The sequence below is a fragment of the Camelus ferus genome, chromosome 18 (assembly GCF_009834535.1).
Source record: "Camelus ferus isolate YT-003-E chromosome 18, BCGSAC_Cfer_1.0, whole genome shotgun sequence".
In the NCBI taxonomy this organism is placed as follows: domain Eukaryota; kingdom Metazoa; phylum Chordata; class Mammalia; order Artiodactyla; family Camelidae; genus Camelus; species Camelus ferus.
In genome coordinates this window covers 35,972,115-35,993,621 of record NC_045713.1, presented here as the reverse complement: position 1 = coordinate 35,993,621, position 21,507 = coordinate 35,972,115, and the positions used below count along the sequence as shown (strand labels likewise).

Below are 21,507 nucleotides of genomic sequence, written 5' to 3'. Positions count from 1 at the left end.
ATCGCTATGCTGTACACCAGGAAGGAACACAACGTTGTACATCAACTATACGTCAACTGAAAACAAAACCGGGAAGTTTTGATTAGCATTTGATCTAAATGAGTGGCCAGTGGAATGCCAGTTATCGGCCTTCAGTCCTTCTTAACCACAGTATCTTTTGCTGAAAAATCTGTATTTAAGAATTGGAGGAACAAGGGAGAGTATGAGCTGTTTCTGGGTGTGGTGGACATCAATAAAAAGTAATAAAAAAAAAAATCCCAGCGGGGAGTCTCCCGGGCCTGGTTAGTGTCACGCACTCAGCTCCAAATCACTTGCTGGGCTGGGGTGTGGTTCCCTGCTTAGCCAAGCTGGGGTCCAAAGGCCGACCTCGGAAGGTGGGTAGTGATGTCAGCCAGTTGTGCCAGAAGAAGAAAGAAGGGATATTGGAAGGTTAAAAACAAGTGTCAGCTGCCTTTTCGAGAATAAGAAACAGGCTTTCAGACAAGGGCAGGGATTTGCTAAGGTCACCAGCGAGCTCACTGGAGCCTGGGCAGAACTCACAGCCCCGGGTCGGACTCGGTGCCCAACGTCTGCTTATCTCTGTGATGTCCAGCCCAGCCCCACGGGCAGCTCAGTCCTGAAGGGAAAGAGCGCCGGGCCCCTGCGGGCCCCTGCCATGCCCTTGACTTGCTTTACCCAAGAGCTGTTGGCTCAGGTTCGAACAGCGACTATTTACCCACAGGACTAGAAGGACAGAAACCCCCCAGGAAGCATTTCTGTGGCTTGGGGCTCCAAGCAGAGCGTGGCCCTGGGCCAGCCAGCTCCCAGCCTAACTGCCCCGCTCTCAGGCCTCAACCCCCAGGGAGGCCCATGAGCCTGCTCAACAATGTTAAGATGATTTTTTATTTTGAAATAACTTCGAACTTACAGAAGTTGTCTTTAAAATAGTACGAAGAATCCCTGTGTGCCCTTTTACCCAGATTCACTGGCGGCTGCTTGCATCTTACTGCGTCTGCTTTCTCGCTCCCTTTCTTGGCACGCCTGTCTTCTTCCAAGGATGATCTGTTTCAGGCATAATGTCGCCTCACCCTTAAATCCTTCAGCGTGAGTTAAAGAACAAGGGTTCTCTTTCCTGTTACAGAACGGTTCTCCAAGTCCAGGGACACAATACCACTACCTAGTATTTACAATTTATTGACTGCCCCCATTACAGTAATTCTCCTCCACCATATGGGACCTGGTCCAGGAGCAAGTTTGTTTTTTGTTGTCCCGTCTCCTTACCCTCCTTCAGTCTTTTTGTCTTCCATGCCCGTGACAGCTCTGGCCGGTGGTTTCGTTACTGATCCGGACCCTTGGACTCTTCAATCAATAGAAATTGGTAAGAGGCCAGATGAGAAATTCAGGCAAGGATGCAGCACGAGGGAGAGGAAACAAGCAACAGGCGCCCTTGCTCGCTGTCCAGTGGTGGGAAGAGCGCATCATTAAATGGCGTGAGGGTCGGGGCAGATGGACGGGTGGGTTGGGCTGGAGAGGTGGCTTAGGTGGTCTGCCCGCCCCCTTGGTGGAGCTGTGTGCAGTGCCCTGCTTTTGCTCCTGGCACCTCAGAAATGGCAGGGGGTTTGTGGCCTTTCTGTATCTTATTGTTCCTAACCACCCCAACTGTGCATGCGTCCAGTTGTTTTTGGTCCCTTACGTATTTTTTGTATTCTGTCACCCAGGTGCAGGTGCACCTGGTGAGGGTAGAGGGTCCCAGGTCCCAGCCTATCTCAGCTTTAGCCGACAGCCTGCATTTTAAACATGTCTCCCTCATGATTCTGATACCCTCTCCGAATTGAGAATCACCACTCTGGGGGCAGGCAGGAAGGTATGGCTGGGCCCATGTCTTACTTACTCATCGGGGTTCTCATACCTGGCTCAGTGCCTGGCACCCAGTGGGGGCTCAACAAAGATTAGACTTGGGAGCTGTGTAGATCAGGGCCTCAGGCCCAGCTGCGCCACGCACGGAGTGACTTGGGCAATGGCTCGCCCTCGCCAGCCTCACTGTTACTCAGCTTGGAGGTGGAGGGTGGTTGGATGAGTCCATCTTTAAGCCCTTGCAGCTTTGAAGCATGGTTGTTGACCTTTAGAGGGTTGAGCCCAGGAACCCCTTTCCTCCCATGCCAGGAGCTAGATTGGATGTCTCAGGCCTCCTTTGTCAGTCATTCACTCAAATTCATCAAATACTTATGGATCGTCCAGGAGGTGGAAACTGTGACTTGCTCGTAACCAGTGGAAGTTGGCAAAGATGACAGGAAGTCATTCCCTTGATTAGGTTACATTAGGCAAGCCTCTCTTAGTGGAGGGGAAATCCTCCTTGCTGGCTTTGAGCTGAGCCTCAATTATGAGGAGCCTCCAGGGTTTGCAGGTGGCTTCCAGCTGACAGCCAGCAAAGCCTGGGGTCCTCAGGCAGGATGGGGCAGATGGAGAGGGTCAGCAGGGGTCAGGCCTCAGAATCCATGTGCAAAATGTCATTGGTCTCTCCACGTATAGAAATGAAACAGGGATTCTACGTTAGAACACAGATTTCTGAAACTTCTTTCCTAATATTCCGTGTCTGGCCCAGACACACCAGGTTCAATGGCTGCTAATGCCGAGGGCTGGGCTCCTGCAGCCTGCAGGTGACCTGTCTGCAAGGGAGAAGGGGTGGGAGGTGGGAGCCGGGTTCTCCCACAACGGTAAGGTTTTCGGGCAGAGGTGGAAGGGCCACCCCGACTACTGCAGCGCCCCCAGCTGGTTCACCAACGTGGGGTGAGGGGCCCAGTACCTGGGTCCTTTGCTTGAACTACAGATGTCTCCTTCCCTTTCCTCCTATGTGCCCTAAATCCCCCATTTCTAAGTCCTTCCTTCCCAGGATATGGGAATTCTCTTCATCTTGCTGAGGAAAGTTCTGGCCCTCCATCTCTCAGCTCCTTGTCCCACACACCTGAAAAGGGAGGGGCTTGCTTTCCCACCAGTTCTATAATTTGCCAACTGCATCCCAAAGGCCACCAGGTTTCCTCCTTTTCCCACTTAAGCTGTCCCCAGGGGCTGCCTACCTCCCAGGAAGAGACTACAATTCCTCTGGGAAAGAGAGTCACCACTCAGCCTTGGAAGTGTTCATCTGAACAAGCAGATTGGACCAGCCTTCGCTGCATCTCTCCCCCGAGAGGAATGAGATGAGGCTGATGCTGTAATCACTTTAGCAACCTGGAGATTGGCCAATGATTGCCTGAGCCTGAAGTAAAGCAGCGCAGGAGGTGCTAGGTCACGTAAAGCGGTGATAGAGGCCTCACTGACTGCTGGTTTATGGGGCACAGTGAGGGTTCCTGCTCCTCCCGAGCCCCAGAGCCAGTGTGACCTGTCCCTATCTGCAGAGCAAACAGGGGCTGGAGTAAGTCACTGCTGCGGAGGGGAAGGGATCTCTGATGACTCAGTCTCTGCCCACACGGAACAGCCAGAAACCAGAGACGGTAAGTCTCAAGGCACAAGGCTCCTCATGGTAAAGGGAACAGTTTAACTGTCCATCTGGAGTCAGGTCCTCGATCACATCCATCTCCCCTAGGACAGGTCTGCCCTCATTCTGACCATGTCTGCCAGGCTGCCATCTCCAGACCAGACAGGAAATGCACAAAGATAAATGTGGCACCCCCATCCAGACCCTCCAAACCTCCTTGCCCTGCTCTAAAGGGACACAGTGGTTTCTCAAGTTTTCCAGCAAAAACTGGCCACTGTGAAAGATTTTTTGAAAGGATCGCCAGGGGATTTTAAAAGCCTTTTAATGTTGAACTTAAAATAAAAAATGGCACTTCATCAAGAAGCAATTTACCCAAACACTCAAGTCTCTTTTAGGTTCTTTCAAAACTGTTAAGAGGGGGATGGAGGGCTGGTGGGGAATAACAGTGGTCTCGGGGAAAGGACTGCACACTGGAATCTGTGAAAGAAGTCTTTTGCAAATAGGCTTATTCAAAAAGCATGGCCTGGCAGTGACCAAATCCAAGGTAGCCTGCAAAATGGATTTCTTTCACAGCGAAAGAGTGCCTAGGAATTATCCCAAGCTTTATAACCAGAGGGAATTTCTGATTATTGTATTTTCCCCACACAATTTATATGCTGGAGCAAGGCTGGAAACCTCGGGGGGTCCTGACTACAAAGGGTCAATAGTTGTCACCTTCCAGGGCCAGATGCCAAATTCAAAGGGGCTCTCAAATGTGAGACCAATTTGCTCTCCACCTTACAGATGCTCAGAAAGGGTGAGAAGTTGGCGGAACCCAGAATGAAAAAGATGACAGAACTGGACTGGTTTATAATCCCTCCCCTCCAACAAACAAAACACTCACTTGGAAAACTCAAATTAGATGCTTGCTTGTAAAGTTTATTGACAACTGTTTGGTCCCAACACACAAAACAGCACTTGAATCACAAAAAAAGTGTTCAAACAAAGTAGACAGTTAAGAAAAACATCTCTTCCCCCAAGCCCAATCCAAAACAAAGTGCAAGATGGGAAAGGGGGTTTGGGTGATAACTTTTTTCTTTTTTTTTTTTAACAGATAAATTTAATCCAGTACTGCTTTCTACCCAGAAATAAAGAATTTCATTGTCTTAATTCTCATATATCATTTTATCACATCATTTAACTAAGCCTCTGGATAAAAAAATAGATCTCAACTGGACTGGCCACTGTGGAGTACATTAAGGAACACGAGCTTCACCGTATTCTCACATCCTCAAACAGCGACTGTTATAGAGTCACACGCGCGTCCCAGGCCACTGGCGACTCCAGTGAGCGGTTCTACCACACTTACACGACAGCCTACAACTCCAGTCTCTTTGTTGCCCAAAGAAGCTGCTCTTTGAGACTGGTCCTAGTGACTTGTAATAGTGCCTCTTAGGTTTTTAAAGTCCACAATTCTTTACCTGTGAGCAAAACTTATGTCCACGTGTGCAAACTCAGCCTTATGAAATCTCAGAATAAGGCCACTGATGTTCTCAACACCAATTTTATCACACTGTTTAAAAGCTTCTTAAAAAAAAGTGCACCTCTGCATTTTACTTCCTGTCACACTATGTCTGTAGAGGAAATGCCTTCGGGAGGTTTCAGAGTGCCATGATGCCTAGAAGGCTTTCCCAGGGCCACTCCATCTTGGTTGGGGCCACATGCTGAGAACTGGGAATCACTGGCTTCATTTAAAAGATTTGGGGAACAACAAAAAAAATAACTTGTAAAAATCTCTCAATAGCCCTTATTTTGTGGCATTTTATCAAAATGCTGGCTATGAAATCAGAGCCCATTTTCTGGCTTTCTAGAATTACAAAATATAAACATTTTCCCCAAAGAAGCCATCTCACTAGTGGAAGACCTATGCCAACAGGTTCTTTCTGCGCTATGAATGAATCCGCCTTTTTGCCCAACAAATACAACCCATTGTAAATGTCAGGTTTCTCCAGGAGGCGTGAGAGGCTGCCCGTCACCGGATGCCTCGGCCACCTCGAGGCGAAGGTCATTCCACAGGGCAGTGCTCCCTCAAAGGCTGGCTTTTCCCAAATGCCAACATCAGACACCACAAAAAACCCAAACATGCTTCCAACAGCGAGAAGTTAACAGAGTAAAAGCAGACATTCTTAAAAGACACTGAGCTAACAGACACAAACACATACATACACAGAAAGCTTCCCAGCTACCAAAACCAGCTTTAAAATTATGAATACAAGGTTAAGTTGATCAACCTTGGCCTTCATATGTATAGATAGAATTTCTGTCTCTTCCTAGTGGAAAGAGCATCGATACCATTTCTGTTAAAGCACCTCCCTCCTCAGCTCTGATTTGTAATTTATGCATCTGATGCATATTTTAGAAAATCAGACTCTCTTCCCAACATTGACTCTCGACACACAATGTGTGTTGGAATTCAAATGCTGACTTAAATTCATGACACCAAGACCATCTCCTTTTCCTTAACCTAATCCATATCAAACTGGAACTTAACATAAAAGGGAAGCTTAAAACAACCTCAACTTTCTAGAAAGCTCCTGAATGGAACCCCAAGGTGGAAACATTTTTTAAAATTTTGTGATGAAGCCATATCTGTCAACTACAGACATAGTTAAATAAAAAACAAGGCACGCTTACAAGTCACACGGAAGCCAGGAACCTTCATATCCAACCTGAAAATACATTCTTACCTCCTCGCCTACCCTTCTTCAGCTGGTGTGATCACGCGAGATCACTGAACAGGCTTTGCTTCAAAGACACATCATGCATTTGATTAATACTGTCTGAAAAATCAGTAAGCAAAGGCTTAGGGACTATAACCATGCTGCGTGTAAGATCTCACCACTGATGTGGCTTAAAGAAAGTAAAACCACTTCCTTCTAATCGAGTCCTTACTGTTGTCTTCTTACAGAAACCATTACATTCCATAATAATTAAGAAAAATTTGTTAAAATATATTAAGGGTTCTTTAACAAATATCAAAAACTTTTTGTTTTTTCATTTTTTTCAAATAATTGGGGGGAAAAGAAAGAAAAACTTCAGCTCAAAACTGTGATCAATGGAAAAGAAACAAAACGTTATGAAATACGTCTAAGATGAAGTTAAGTGGCTTCTGGGGGGTTTTCACTAAAACAGAAAAGGCTGTGTTCTCTGAACCCACTTTTGTGTGCAGAATCAGACAGTGTTTTCCCATCCTTATTTTATGTTCACAACGAGAATCAAAGCTTAGTTATAGGGGCAAAGGAAAAGTTGGCTGCCAATTTTACTCTATTTTTGGGTTGCTTTTTGGCTGGGCTTTCCACAGAGTCCTTGCTGAGCAGCGACTCTGGGGTTTCCGAGGGGCAGGGAGGCACCGGGACAGCCGCTGACACGCCAGGCGTGCCGGAATCCGGGGACTGGCTCTCATTCTTCACTGCTATTGGAATTTCAATTTTCTCTCCATGGTTTAAAATTGTAATTTCTGTAAACGGAGGAAAGCAAACAGGTTCAGTTCTAGGACCTGCAAGAAGTATTAGTTTTCAGTTCCTCTCATTTTCTCGAAAAATATTTTTAGAATAACCCCCAAATGTCAGGCCTATGGCATAATTTACCTATCAGCTTTGTGGCCAATATTATGGGTCACCAAAGTCAGATATTTATAAACTGCAGCTCAGTTCTCCCTTGAATTACAAAATTTCAGAGACCTTCATTTTTGACTACAGATCAATGAACAATGGTTTAAAAACATTTTTTTCCACTTTGAATTCTGTCCATTCATTGTGTCAGGGAGTTAAGGACCCATAAGCCACATGTGACCTGAAGACTTTCAGATCAGGAAGGGCCTTGGTATCAGCGGCCCTGGCCTAGTCCACAGGCAGAGGGCTGTACTCCACGTGGAGCTACGGTGGGCCGGGGGTGGGTGGGGAGCGCAGGCAGGCAGAGAGGAGAGAACTGCGCAGTCAGAACTACCCTGGGGATTCCAGGAAGCCCGACAGCCGCTGTCCCCGCAGGGCTCACCGGCTGCTCTTTCTCTGGCTGAGCCTGCTGGATACATAGAGCTGCCTTGCTTGGAAAAGATGTGCCACTACACCTTGGGCTCCCGCTGTCTGGGCCAGGGGCTCTCGCACCGGAGGCACACAGACGCCCAGATTGACACGGGGACGCAAGCCTCGGCCCTCAGGCTGAGGCTCACTGAGGTCAGCGACAGAACTGCCAACACCACTCGGCTTACTGCTCAGCCCGTCACAGCGTCCGGTGAGCTCAGCGCGCTACACTCACCAAGGGTACAGCCACGAAACAGCTAACGTCAGTTTCCCACCAAGTCGGTGCTTCTAGAGGAAACACCCCTGCTGTCACCACAGCCTCAGTCTAGATCAGCCTCCATCTAGATTTATCTTCCAGATAAACAGCCTCAGTCCTTTCACTGGACGACAGTGCCCAAGGCTGCGGTCTGTGATCTCCTGGACGGCAGCGTCAGCAGTGCGGGCAAGAACCCACCACGACAGAGGAAGACGACAAGGGAAGGGCCTGGACAGAGCCGTCCTCTCGGGCCAGTGACAAGACAGAGAGACGGGAGGCCTGGGGAAGTGTCATCTCTAGCCGTGGCACGAGCTAGCACCCCAGCCACCTAACAATGTGCAGAGTTGTGGTGAGGATGACCCGGAGCGCGCCTGGCAGCCCGAGCCCAGCAGGACACGCAGTGAGGGCCGCAGGACACGGACGTCCCCGCCCTCCCCTACTCACCCTCACAGAGCCCAGGACCCTGGGGAGTCATCAGCTCTGGGCCAGACTGCGGGTGACAGGTATGTCTGGTGATGGGTGTGGCCCCCAGAGCTGCTGCGCTCCACAAAGGTGGGGGAGCCCAGCACAGGAAGACCCCCATACTCTTCCGTGGGCTCCTCTCAGCCCAGCTGCATCGCCCCCCGTTCGTCCCCTGGCTTCTGCTCCCCCAGCCACCTCGGGCTGTGAACCCAATTCTGCAGGAACCCTAACGGGAAAAGAGGGTCTTGAATAACTTGCACAGGTATTTTTGTACCTGAAAAGGTAGGGTCCCAGCTACCACCTCCATCAAACATTCAACATCTTGGCATATGGCTTTACTGTTTAACTAAACCACAGAGAAAACCCCACCACAACACAGTGCGTCCTACCAGCAGGCTCCGGAGGGTGTTCCTCAAACTGAATGAGATCAGCAGACTGGAGGATGACGGGATCCGGTCTCAGCTGAGGGGACGGCAGGCACGAGGGGACAGGCGCGCACAGGAGGTCCACGGGGGAGTCGTTGGTCAGGCGGAGAAGCTCCTGTTCTGCTGGACAGGGCCCTGGAAGAGAGAGGTGGGTGGGGCCTGCTCAGGACAGCAGCCAGCCCGTCTGTGCCTGAGGGCTTCCTTCTGAGCCTCGTGGATGAAAAGGGTCAGGAAGTACTCAGGAACTCCAGGTTAATCGAAAAAAGTCATGAACACAAAGTTCTGGGTCACCCTTCGGTAAGTGAAATGCCACAGCCAGGACCTCCCAACTTGTGTTCTCTGGAACTGCAGTCTCTGGAGACTCCCAAGAGGGGAAATTTTAAAACCCTCAGAAGGAACAGAAAGCAGCTAAATGATCACAAGTTCAGGACTGGGTCCCGGTCCTGTCACCTCCTGTCTGAGTGCTACTGGGGAAGCTCCTTAACCCCCCGGACCTGCAGGAGGGGGATGACTCCCGCTGAGGCTGTGCTGACAGCGTAAGGGGACCAGCTACATTCAGGTGCTTTGTAAAATGTAAACTGCTACACAGCTGACCGTCCTGTAGCCACAGGGCACGGTAACACTGTAACGGTGTAACAGCTTGCAGAGTCCTAGGAAGGCAAAATTCTCATATACAGCAATGGACTCAAAAGTCTTTCAATAAAGTCGAAACTGCTATAGAATTCAAGCGAGTAGGCTTCTATCTAGCACAGAGAAGGTTCAACGTAAGATTGGAGTGACTCAGTGGTGTTTGGAAAAATATGAATGCATGACTTTGTCCCATGGATGTCCTGGGACAAAGACCTAACTTATCAGTCAGGCTCCTCTGAGCCCTCTTCCCCACCAGGCCTTGACCCTGGCCTTCTTTGTCTGTCCTTGCTCATCCTGGGAAGGAACTTGGGAAGGCAGCTTAGCAAAAATCTCCCAGCCTTGGTACATAACAAGCTCCTTGTCCCCACCCCTCACTTCTAAGTCCTCAGGCCTGCCTTTAGCAAGAATCCTCTTAGGTCAGCAGGAGTCCCCCCACCTTGACATCTCCTCTTGGTGGTCTCCCATCCACTGACCCCTCCCCTCTGCTCCCTGTCTGTAAATTCCCGCTCGTCCTTGTTGCACTCATGGCTGAGCTCCATCTCTTCCCTGAGGGCAGTAGAGTCGACCCCACTGCAATCCTCTTGAAGTACTATTTTAACAAGTGTCTGAATAATTTTTCCTTGAACATCTGACCTGGGCTGGCATATTGTCATTATGGGGCCACAAGCATCCTTCGAGAATCTTAACCAGTCAAGCACAAAATGCTATCAAATGCAGGCCAGTTTTTCCCGTTATTAACCAAACACCAGACTGCTTTGGAAAAATGTATGAAAATCTCCATTTAGTTAATGAAAATTAATGAATATTAATGAAAATCCCCCCTATTCAGTCCCACCCTAAGCCATTTTCCAAAACTTTCACCAGTTTGCTTTGTTCTTCCTCTCTTACCATCGCCATCTGCTCCAGGTTTGAGTCCTGAGGCTGTGGCCGATTCGGGCACCTCCAGGATACGCTCAGGAGCTGAGGGCTGGGTCTCATCGCTGGCAGGGGAGAGACCAAGTGAACTCAAGCGACCTGCAGGACCGAGAGCGCCCATCAGGGGGGAGTCGGTGCGAGAACCGAGTCTTCTGAAAGAGGGGAGGGGATGGGGCTTACTTACTTTTCATGTCATTTTTCAACACTACAATTCGCTTATGACCATGTCCTTTTATCCAGACCACCTGCACATAAGACATACCACTGGTTAAGCAGCGGGAACAGAGAGAAAATAAGCTCTAAAATTCAGGAAGAGTGTGACCTACTGTGTCTGCCTTAGACATAGTAAGCTCTAAACACTGAATTAATGCCACAAAAAATTACTTCTACGCTTTCTTTAGCTTTTAAAGCAACAGAAGTTGGCAGAAACATGCTCCTTATAAAAAGCTGTGTAGTCTTAGAAGTCGTGAGACTGAGCTTTAAAAATATTCTTTACGTCTCTTAAAAACGTCATCTCCCAAACACCACTGTTGGTGTATGAATGAAGCTAGTTCTCACGTGGGAGCTCAGACCTTTTTTTCCAGACAGGAAATGCACCTTCGAAGAGTTAGTGGATCTGCATCTCGTGCACCCTTCAGAACAAGCTCATCATCCTAAACCTAAAACAATGGCCCCCATCTAAAAATGCTGCCCGCCGCTTCCTCCACCAAGAGAGGTGCATGTCCCCGATTCCTAGGGCCCTGCATGTGCTCTGTCACCAAGTCCCTCATCTCAGCTCCCAAGCTGTCCTTCCCTTGTGTCCTTTTCTACATCCCTGTTACCTTCTCTCAGGCGCAAGCCAGTCATGACTCTCACCTGGGCCTCCGCAGAAGCCAGGCTCCCTGTCCCCTCCCGGTTCTCCCAACTCTACCATGGACAGCAGCCACGGTGGCGCTTTCGGAACCAACCTGAGGGCCCCCTCACCCCGCAGGGCCCAAGGTCCTCCATGACTGAGCTCATACTTCCCTGTGAGGTCCGGCTGGGGTTTTAAAGCCCCCGCCGCTCCACACTACTTCTCACTGCTCTGTGTCTGCTCTCACAGCCTGCCCTTACCCTTCTCCATCACGTGGCTAATTAACTTCAAACATCCCTGAGGACCCTGCTCGGGGACGCCCTGCACCCAGTAGTGAGCGCTGCCCACGGCCCTCCTCAGGGCACTCACCGACGGCTGCACTGACCACACCGACCTGTCACCTGCTCAGGTGTCCTGACTCTCCGTTACCCAACACCCTTATGAGGGCGGGGTCGGGACTCAGTCACCTGGCATCTAGGGATCTAATGACAGTTTGCAGAATGAAGGAGAAACACTGAAGTCATGCATTTTACACCAACGGTGTGTATGTTTTGAAAGGATCTGTTCAAAATGCCTGCCGGTTCACTCTTCTGCTCAGGAGAGCGAGCCTGTGGCTCTTCAGGAAGACACTCTCCATGAAAGGCAGACAACGCCCACCTGTGGGATGGCTCCCAGGAGCTCCTCCACACTACTGTAGCCATATGTCTTGGGTTGCAGTGCTTCTCCGACATACTTGGTATACGCCATGGAAAATTCATGAAGGAAGAGCTGCTGGTAGTGGTAAGTATGAAGTAAAGACCGCACATTCTTGGCAAACAAATACAGACTTGTGAGCTTCACACACTCCTCTGTCTTATCATTAGTAAACACCTGGTCCAGGAGAAAATGCTGCATTAGAAGCTTCTAGAGTGACTGGTCCTGCCCACCCCCCTCAACCCCCGCAAAGTGAGGGTCTCTATCTGAGAGTGAAAAGATGCCAAGTCAACTTGAAAATGGGCAATAAGCCAGGAAAGAGGAGAGATTAATTCAAGGATCTCCTCCAAGAGAAGGCTGGAGCCTTGAGCAAACGCTAGTTCTATCTGTAGGTCTAAGATGGCAGAGGTCTGAAGAAACAGTGTCAAAAAGGAAGGAGACTGGGAAACTGAGGTCTCAAACAAGAGAAGGCAGTGAAGAGGTGGGGCGAAGCCCTGGGTGGACAGAGCTGTATCAGACAGCAGGGACTGAGGCCACTGAACCTCAGCTTCCCAAGTGGTATTCCAAGGAATGCTGTGACACAGGACATCAATATTCTTTACAGAAAGCCACAAAAGTAAAAAGTAAACAAAACAAAAATTAAAAAACCCAGGAACCTCTTTTTGTCCTTAAGTAACGTAAGCAAATTTCTTTACCATCAGCCTTTGAGTCTTTAACATGCACTGGGAGCCTCACAGAGAAGGGATCTTCCCTAGCCTCAGCTGGCCATGGAAGAAAACCTCTTGTCCTACAACGTTCATTAACAATGCCTAGGACTAGTGTTCATACAATGGATAATTAACAAAGTTTAGAAAATGTTGGATCTGACACTGTGAAATAAAATCGGAGCTGGACAGCAGTAGTCTAAGTTGTAAAAACAGACTTTCTTCAGGACTATCAAAACAGGGGAAAGGAGACCCAAGGGCAGCACTGGGCTCCATCCCAGATGCAGGGAAAGTGCGGATTCATAGCCTCAGGCTGTTGTGGGGAGGGACGTCTGTGGTTGTGGGAATTCTTGTAAGCTGACCTAACAGGATTCTTGCAGAAGGCAGGCCAGGGTAAGACACCAAGGGTAGGAGAGCCTCTCTAAAACTGGGCTGTGTGGGCCCATCAGGGCTGAGGGCAGGGCCTGAGGACAAGGTATACAGTCTAGAAGGTGGCTCAGGGGAGCCTGACTAACGTTTCGCCAAGGAGAGCGCTTCTGTCAGCATCTTTCAATTGTTTAATTATCAATCACATGGTTCTATGATAACAATGGTGTATCACTGTTTTCTTACACTGCTAGGTTTAATTTGTTAACGTTCTACTTAGAATCACTTTCTTTTGGGGGGACGTATTAGGTTTCTGGTATTAAAATTACTTTGGCTTCATAAAAGAAGTGGCGTACTTCCTATCTTTTCTTCACCCTCCAAGAAAGTGGCCCAAGGATCGTTTCACAAAGTTGGAGTTATTTGTTCTTTAGGTGAGTTAAAACCCAGTTTTTAATCCATCTAGTCTTGTTGCCTTTTTTAGTGGGAAAATTTCGATGATCTTTAGTCTCTTTCATGTTAATTGGTCTGATTTTTAACTTCTTAAAAATTCTGGAGTCAATTTGACTTTTTTCTCCCTAGGACCTTATTATTTCCTCTAGGTTTTTATATCTGTTGCCCCAGAACTGCACACAGTATTCTCTTAGAATTCTTCTAATCCTGAAATCCCATTCTTGTAAGGCCACCTGGGTGACCAGTTGCCCTTCCTTTCTGACCTGCATCTGACTGACAAGTTACTTGCAGCCACTGCACACGCCATCTAATTCAGACAGAGGTAAGAGCGGCAGAATCCAGCCTGATCCAGGAACAAGCACCCCAGTCTGAGAACCAGGAGGCCCAGACAAAGAAAATGGAAGTCAGGGGTTTCATCCTGGCGCGGCACGTGTTTGGGCAAAGTGCCTGCACCCACCTATGCCTCGGTCTGTTCATCTATAAAATGACGGATCAGTCCAATCCAGACCATCAGGTGATCTAGAAACACCCAGTTCAACAGCTTTCATTACAGTGGTTCTGGGACCACTAGCATTCATACCTCAACTACGTAAGACAGACTCTTCAGAAGTTCGGTCAAGGTCATGAATCCATATTCACAGGGGTTGAGAGGAGTACTGTGGGTGGTTTCATAATGTCTCTTGAGCTCATCGACAGAAAGATGGGTGGTTCCCTCCCAGGACATCAACAACACCAGCAACTGGGCAGTGAGAGAGCGCAGAGACTTGCGGTTGACCAGCTGAATCTGTTTGCCAGATTCCATATCAGCAACCTGGGGAAAAGAAGAGTTTAAACTTTTCTGAACTCAGGAGACAGCCTGAGTCATACCCAGCTCATCTGGTTTCATTTTGGCAAATGAGACCAGGAGACGAAAACCTCTAAATTTTTCTCTTAAACTGAAGTAAAGTGAGTGGGTTTGTTACACCTTCTTTGGGACACCAGACCAGCACTTCAGATCAACCGCAAAAGAAATCATTCACTCCCTCCCTGCTGGTCCGTAACCAGAAGTGTCCATCAATACACCCCTCTCAGGGCATTCTTTCCACTCCCCCAGGAGGAGGTGAACCCAGCCAGCTGATGCCCTCTGGCCCAAGTCTGTGAATTAAGGGTGCTGTTCCCAGGAAGGAGGGAAGGGGGATGGTGGTCAGACTGCAGGCGACCCTCCACAGAGCTGCTCTGCACTAAGCTTGCCCCGTGTGTCCTGGGGCTACACAGGGGAGGTGACGGAGGGCCCACACTGACTGCAGGGCAAGTCGTGTTCTTCTAACCCATTAGTACTTGAAAAAAGATAGCACTTCCATGTCTGACTATACATTTACTTCTCGATTCTTTCGGATGCTCAAGGAGATAAAGAGTTTAACCAATTAAGCGCATTCGGAGGAAAACTGTTAAAGAGACACAGGTTATCACTTGGAGGCCAAACAGCATGTGAAGAAACAGTCACCTGGTGACTGAGACCTGCAGGCCTTGGGCGTGGTGGGGGGACAAGTCTGCGAAGTGAGCGTCACTGAAGTGAAGGCAGGCAGAGCTGCAGGACACACCGCTTAGGGCAGGCAAACCACTGCTTCCTATCATGGTTGTCTTCTACTTTACCTGGCATTTGAGCCGGGACCACAGGTCAAGCTCAGGAGCTCTGGACCTTCGGAGACAGAGAGGTGGGCGGCACTCGAGAAGCCATCCCAATACCAATGTGTCTTTGGAGCCGATGCCCACCTGGAGCTGAGGCGGGGGCTGGTGGTTTGACCCCCACTCTACTAACCACGGTGATGGATTTGTGAAGATTCAGACAGATTTCCCCAGCAGACATGGGCTTTAATCAATCAACAGATACAAGTCCATGGGAGTCTGAGATATCTTCCTAGACGCCCAGACCATTATTAAGGAGAACAAATAAAATCCTGCTCCCTTGATGCTACTTAGACAGACCTCTTGATTCTTGACCCAGCCTACACACTGGAATCACCCAGGAGCACACACTTGGGCTAATCCTTTAAGAATCACAGAGGCAGGGGTGAAGTCTGGCCTTGGCATTTCCCAGAAGCTCCCCGCAAGACAGCAAAGGGCAGCCTGGGTAGCATGCGGGAGCCTCTCCCATCTTTCCCCATCTTTACTGCTCACCCTCAAGCATCATTTGCCCTGATTCATCACAGTCTGTGGTCACGGCTGAGCCACCAAAGCCCAACACTGCCATCATCCTGACTAATAGCCGGGCCTGTCCCCCAGCAGGGCTTTCCGGTTCCCCAACGTTCTCATCTCCAGTGACGTCCTCTTCTATTCAGTTCCACTCTAGATCCCGCCCAGGTCACACTGGGGATGCTGTCACTGCTCACGTCCAGAAGCACTCATTCACCCTCCCACGCATCCTGCATGCTGGGGGAGGCCTGAAGCAGACACGGGGTGGGAGACAAGAGAGAGCCACATGCTCAACCCCCCTGGTTCTGCAACTTCACCAGCGTGGACTCCTACTTCCTCCTGACTCACAAGCCTTCTCTCCTTTCTCCACTTTCCTCTTTCATGAACCATCTTGGCACTGATGGGCTATTAGTTTATGAACATTCTTGTCATCACTCTACACTCCTTTGTCCCTGGCAAAACCCCACCTTGAACCCAACACTCTGCTTTCCCTGAGCCTGTCCGTAAGCAGCCACATAATGACCGTCTCCACAGGAAAGCCACGAGCCCCCACCTCCAGTGAGCTCCGCCCTCCCAGCACCCGACACGCCTTCCTGCCCAGGTCCCACTGCTGCTCACCCCGGCAACCATTCAGACCTTTTCAGCTCATCAGCTTGAATCCCATCTCTTTCTCCCTCTAAGACTTGCTCTCATCCCCTACCTGACAGAGCAATGGCTCTTGGAAGGTAACTCCCTCCTCTTCCTGGCAACACACATCACACCCATGTCTGCATCTGCCCGACCTCTCTTCCTTTTTGTCCATGTATTAATATGAGAGCAGTCCCTCCTTCCACTGAAGGCTGACCCCCCACAGCTCCTGCCTCCTCGGGACCCTCACCCCATCACCCCGTCCCGCATTTGTATACTGACCTTCTCTCTCAAGGGGATCCTTCTTGACAGCTCTCAAACATGCCAAATCTCCCCAGCTGGAAAGAAGAACACGGCCACCAAAACACCCACATGCTCACTCAGCCCTGCGGTCTCTGGCTCTTCTCCTTCATAAGCAAATGAACCGAAAAGCTGGCTAGATCACCTGCTGCCATTTTCTCGCCACCTCCTCCTCCTCATTTCTTAGCCCAGTCAGTGTGGTTTCAGTCCTGTGTAACACTGAGGCTGACCCTGCTGTGGCCGGCAACACGGCGTACCTCCACTCAGCTGGGCCCAAAGGTCAAACGGGTGCCCGTCTCCCCTGCCGTCTCAGTAGCACGTGATGCTGCTGGCCCTTCCGCCTCCTTGCCTTGGATGCTCCCTACTCCTAGTGTTCCTCCTACTCCCCAGCAGCTGCATCCGTGCCTCCCAGGAAGGTTCTGCCCCCTCTAACTGACCAGTAGAGAAACAGACTCCTACCAGACCTGTGACTGGGGCTGCCACCACCTTTTTTCCTTTCCATTTTCTCCTTCTTGTAGTGAGTTTTCTTGGTCCTATGGTGGCAGCGGCCTGAAAACTGTGCAGCTGCCCTGCCCAGGAAGGGAGGGTCAGTTCAGTCCAGGTTGCAGAAGAAGAGGAAGTTATCCTCTCCATTCCAGCATTACTAGCAACCAAGGCCATGCTGAGTCCGAGCCTGCTCCTAAATCTACTCCCCAGGTGAGTCAGAATCAGGGAAGAGATCTGTGGTTTCAGTCTCCCTCAAATGTCAGGGGCAAAGATCTGTGTGGAAGGCTCCAACCTCAGGTCAGCAGGACTGACACTGAGACAGCCAAAAATAAACACCCTGGGACAAGCCAGTGACCTCCTCGGCTCACAAAGACATTATTTTGGCGAGGCCACTAACAGAGACACAAGGGCAAGACCAAAAATCAAACTGTCACACCCCAGCCATCTCCTAGCAAGGCATTAACCACACAGAAAACAAGCTGTGAAGCCACAGTAAGCAGTGTGAAGCGTCAATGCAGAAATCGCACACAAACATCCTAGCAAGGATCACGCCGCCACAAGCTTCACCACGTGGAAAAAGGAAAAAAACCTGTTACCTTTACGACATGGCAGAGTTTCTGTGTTAAAGCCGAAACTGAACTGACGTCATAGTCTTGAAGACGAAATGTGTAACCAAAAGTTTTAGCGTATTCTGTAAGCAGGTCTGTCATCATAAGGCAGTTATCTTTTTGGGACCGAAGGAGTTTAACAAACTGGGCAGCGAGAGCTTTGAACCGTTCGACCTCCGTCAAAGTGAGGATTTTTTCTTCTCCACATTCCAATACCTGGGAAAACACACAGGAGGAGGGAAGGGAGGATAAGCCATGACTGTTCGTGGGGTTAAAGGGCATGAAAATGTGCACAATTAGGAACTAAGGAAGCATTTCAGAATTTTTTAATGGATACCAAGTTTCCATTTTGCAAGATTAAAAGGTTCTGGAAATTGGCTGCACAACAATATGAAGATACTTAACCCTACTGAACTGTACACTTAGAAATGGTGAAGCAGCTAATGTATAGCTCACCACACAAAAGATTCTTCTTTGAAAGCATTTTAGGGGTCAAAAACAGTAATAATAGTAAAAATCAACAACAGAAATCTGATTTTGCTTAGTAACAGCTTAACACCCAAACACTTGTTATCACCTCATTCGCTCATCCCCACCTCCAGCATAAGGGATCTGAAATGAGAGACGATTCACTTTACGAAATTAAACCACTTAACCTTATCTTCAGTAGATACCCTGAAACTGATCTCAAGGATGATTTACTTTTTTATTGAAGGAAAAACCACATTTACCTAAAAATACTAATGAGCCAACAACATAGATTCTCTGATCGAAATTATCTCAAATTTTCATCCTATTTCATAACTCCCTACTTCCCAGGGAAACAGGCCTGAACATTAAAAAAAAAAAAAATTCCTCCTTATATTGTTCTGAAAAATCTAGTTAGAATTTCTTCACTTACTTGTAAAATATCAGGTATGGCTTCAAAAAGTTCAAGTAGTTTGGTAAACCCATAGTAAGCGAGTTTGCACTGCCGGCCAAAGTGGTGATGGTAGGAGGGGATGAATTTATTGAAGGGCATCCGGAAATGCGGCTGGTGCCGCAGCAAGTCCACAACATCCTTGGAGAACTGTTTTGTTCTTTCTATTTCATCCTGGGTACGTTCTTTAAAAAAACAAACCAAAACAACAACAACAACAACAAAAACCCCCATAAATCACAAACTTCTATCCATTTGTGTTTAACATTAGTAGTGTAGTTAGTCCTACACTACAGGTTATGAGAGTTACCATCTTTGCCTCTCAAACACTCACAACCGAAAACAAACATACTTTTCTCTCTTTCCCAATGATTTTCTTTTCTTTTTTTGGGGGGGGGGGTGATTAGGTTTATTTATTTCTTTATTTTTGAGGAGGTACTGGGCATTGAACCCCGGAACTCGGTGCATGCTAAGCATGCACTCTACCACTTGAGCTACACCCTACCCATTTAGATGATTTTCAAAGTCGATCAAGGGCAGAACACCAGGAAGTCATGATACATACGCACACCTATGTAATTTATAAGAGAGAAATTCTTTTAGCCCCTCCACCTCCCCACACCCACCCCATATATATGAACACGACAGGTGTCTGTACTTGAAAAAGTCATCTAGAAATTATTTCCATTAAGTCCCACTTCTCAATGTTCACACGCTTTGTTTATTCTGATCTTCAGTTAAAATTGCTAGCAGCACAGAGTATCAGGCACCAGAAGTTTAATAAAAAAACGGGAGAAAAACCTTAAACCTCTGTTTAAGTTAAGTTTCTTAAATTCGTTTCGATTCATTTGAAATTACAATTTTAAACAGAGTGACATCAGTTGTTTTGGCTCTGGACACTGATTTCACGGGTACTAGTGTCCGCAGGGGCACGGTTTTAGAACCACTGATGGGCAGCAGTGGGAGAACACAACAGTGTGTGGATTTTTTTCTGTCCTATTTCCCAGACCTCAACTGAAACCACTAAAATGTGAAAGATGAAAGCAACCATTTGAGTTTTTTTCCCTTCTCAAGTGTGCACAGTAAAGTATCTCAGAGCTAAAAAGAAGAGACAAGCAAAAGCCACAGTAACTAGCTTAAATGGATAAATTTACAGCATAAAATAGTCACAGTCAGGCTGAAAGAGGCGTTTTAAGAAAGTGCTGGTTATGTCCTTTCTTCCCCTTAGAGTGAATTCTGAAAAACTGGCCTGATTTTCTTCTCAACCAGTGGCTTCACCGACTCTGAAGAACCTAGGGTCCACAGCCCGCCAGAGCAGTTTTCACACTGCACTTTGCATGGGATATTCAGGAATCACAGAAAGCAGGTGGGAAGTGCATCCCTTGTACGACTCCACGTGAAAACCACCACTGAGACAGACCCTTGTTCCAGCAAATTTAAGTCACATACCTCTTTTGGGGATACAAATCACCATTTCATTATCCTGTTGGGACAAGCAGATGGCTGTGTCTGGAATCTCTGATATGATATCAATCAACTCACAAACACCATATTCAGTCACGTCCCAGTCCTTTGAGAAACACCTAGGTTTTAACCATGGAAATCGGTGAAGAATGAGAAATAGCACTTGGCAAAATAACTTGATACATTTTCCAGAAGAATGCTAAACAGAAAAGTTGGACAATTATTTTAAATTTGGAAGAACAAGTGTTTTAAAATATTTGCTTTCATTTTTTTTTTTTCCTTCTCATCAACTCACCAATGATAAGCCTGTGAGAATTCTCTCACAATGACCTGCTTGCTGGCTTGGGATTTGAGAAGTTTTAGTAAATCCTGAGTAAAGCGCTTCACCTGGGCCCTGTGGGTTAGGGTCAGCAAACGTTTGGAGCCCATTCCAAGAATCTGCAAATCAAACACTTTGGTTACTTATACTCATAAGACCTCGGCAGATACTGACTTTCTTTTTGACAGCTCTCTCTTTTCTGTCACCGCCCTCAGGGAATACATCTTTTCTGTATGATATCTGCATTTTGAAACACACATAGCTCAACAAAATGCAGCCATCAGAATGAACTGCTCACGTGCCAGGGACCTCCTTTTTTCCCTCGCACTTTTTCCTAGGGAGTCATGAGTACAGAAATGAAGTGTATTATCAGTCTGGGCAACTAATTTTGTCTCTAAAAGACAGCTGAAGTTTTACAGGCCATTTACAAGTGGGAAGCTATCATAGCACTGTAAGTTAATAGACAGAGACTCCTTAGGAAGCAAAGCCAGGCTCCAGCCTAGTAAATGGTCTTCAACTCCCTCATAAGAAAGGTAAACCCCTGTTATAGCAGCTCCCATATTAATGGTGCACAACTCTGGAGAGGACTGTGCTGGGAGAGAGGAGGTCAGTCTATGGGGACTGGAAGGAAAATACTCCTCAGGGCACTTCGGAGTTCCTTTAAGTTGGAAACTCACAGCTTTCTGAAAAATTGAGAAGCCACATCGTATACAAAATATGTGTATAAAGACAGTTGACTGATGGGCTGACTTCTTAGGAATTGGGTTACCAGCTACATTGTTTCTCTGGCCAAGGTAGCCAAAGCTGTGGAGGAACATTTCCAACCTTAAACAAATACTCTCTCAGCGCTCCTTACCTGCAACACATGAGGCACGGCTTCCAATAATTCGATCAGCTTGGAATACCCGTAGTCTGATACCCGGCATTGCTTTGCAAAATGATGGTGGTAAGAGGGGATGAAATTACTAATTGGTATGACACAGGATGGTTGGCTCTTCAGTAAATCGATCACTTCTCTACTGAACTGGATCAGCTGGGGGTTACCCACAGGACTTTTAGAACGCAGAAGCCAAGGGTCTAAACATGTGGGGAGAAAACAAGAACACGCATGAGGTACAAACCGGGACTCCACCAGCGGAAAGGAAAAGTAACCTTGCACTCCCTTGCTTGAGCTCGGTCACGACCAAGCAGACAAGACAAAAGAGCCACTTTGCTTCTCAGAGAGCTGTTAAACCCAGGTCCGATGTAACCAATAGGCTAGCCCAACCTCTTCACGGGCTGGCATATGCTTTCCCACTACTTCTCCAAGTTGAGTTGCCAAAGTAGAGCATAGCTCCCCACAGCGTTAACTTAAAGGGGAAGTGTAAATA

The 21,507-nt window shown here is 48.0% G+C and overlaps 1 protein-coding gene across 9 annotated transcripts in view; it reads right to left on the bottom strand.

Annotated features, from left to right (window-relative positions):
• Nucleotides 1–4,348: 4,348 nt before the first annotated feature.
• MARF1 (meiosis regulator and mRNA stability factor 1) overlaps nt 4,349–21,507 on the bottom strand; it is a 39,099-nt gene continuing 21,940 nt past the window's right edge. For all 9 annotated transcript variants that reach the window (XM_032460977.1, XM_006179074.3, XM_006179075.3 and 6 more), the window contains 11 exons: nt 20,994–21,214; nt 20,114–20,256; nt 19,804–19,937; nt 18,337–18,539; nt 17,424–17,651; nt 13,823–14,053; nt 11,687–11,899; nt 10,382–10,442; nt 10,171–10,296; nt 8,617–8,787; nt 4,349–6,947 (listed from right to left, as the gene is read on the bottom strand). In XM_032460977.1, coding sequence (XP_032316868.1) covers nt 6,706–6,947; nt 8,617–8,787; nt 10,171–10,296; nt 10,382–10,442; nt 11,687–11,899; nt 13,823–14,053; nt 17,424–17,651; nt 18,337–18,539; nt 19,804–19,937; nt 20,114–20,256; nt 20,994–21,214 — 1,973 coding nt within the window. In that variant the 3' untranslated portion in view covers nt 4,349–6,705. The remainder of the gene's footprint in view (nt 6,948–8,616; nt 8,788–10,170; nt 10,297–10,381; nt 10,443–11,686; nt 11,900–13,822; nt 14,054–17,423; nt 17,652–18,336; nt 18,540–19,803; nt 19,938–20,113; nt 20,257–20,993; nt 21,215–21,507) is intronic.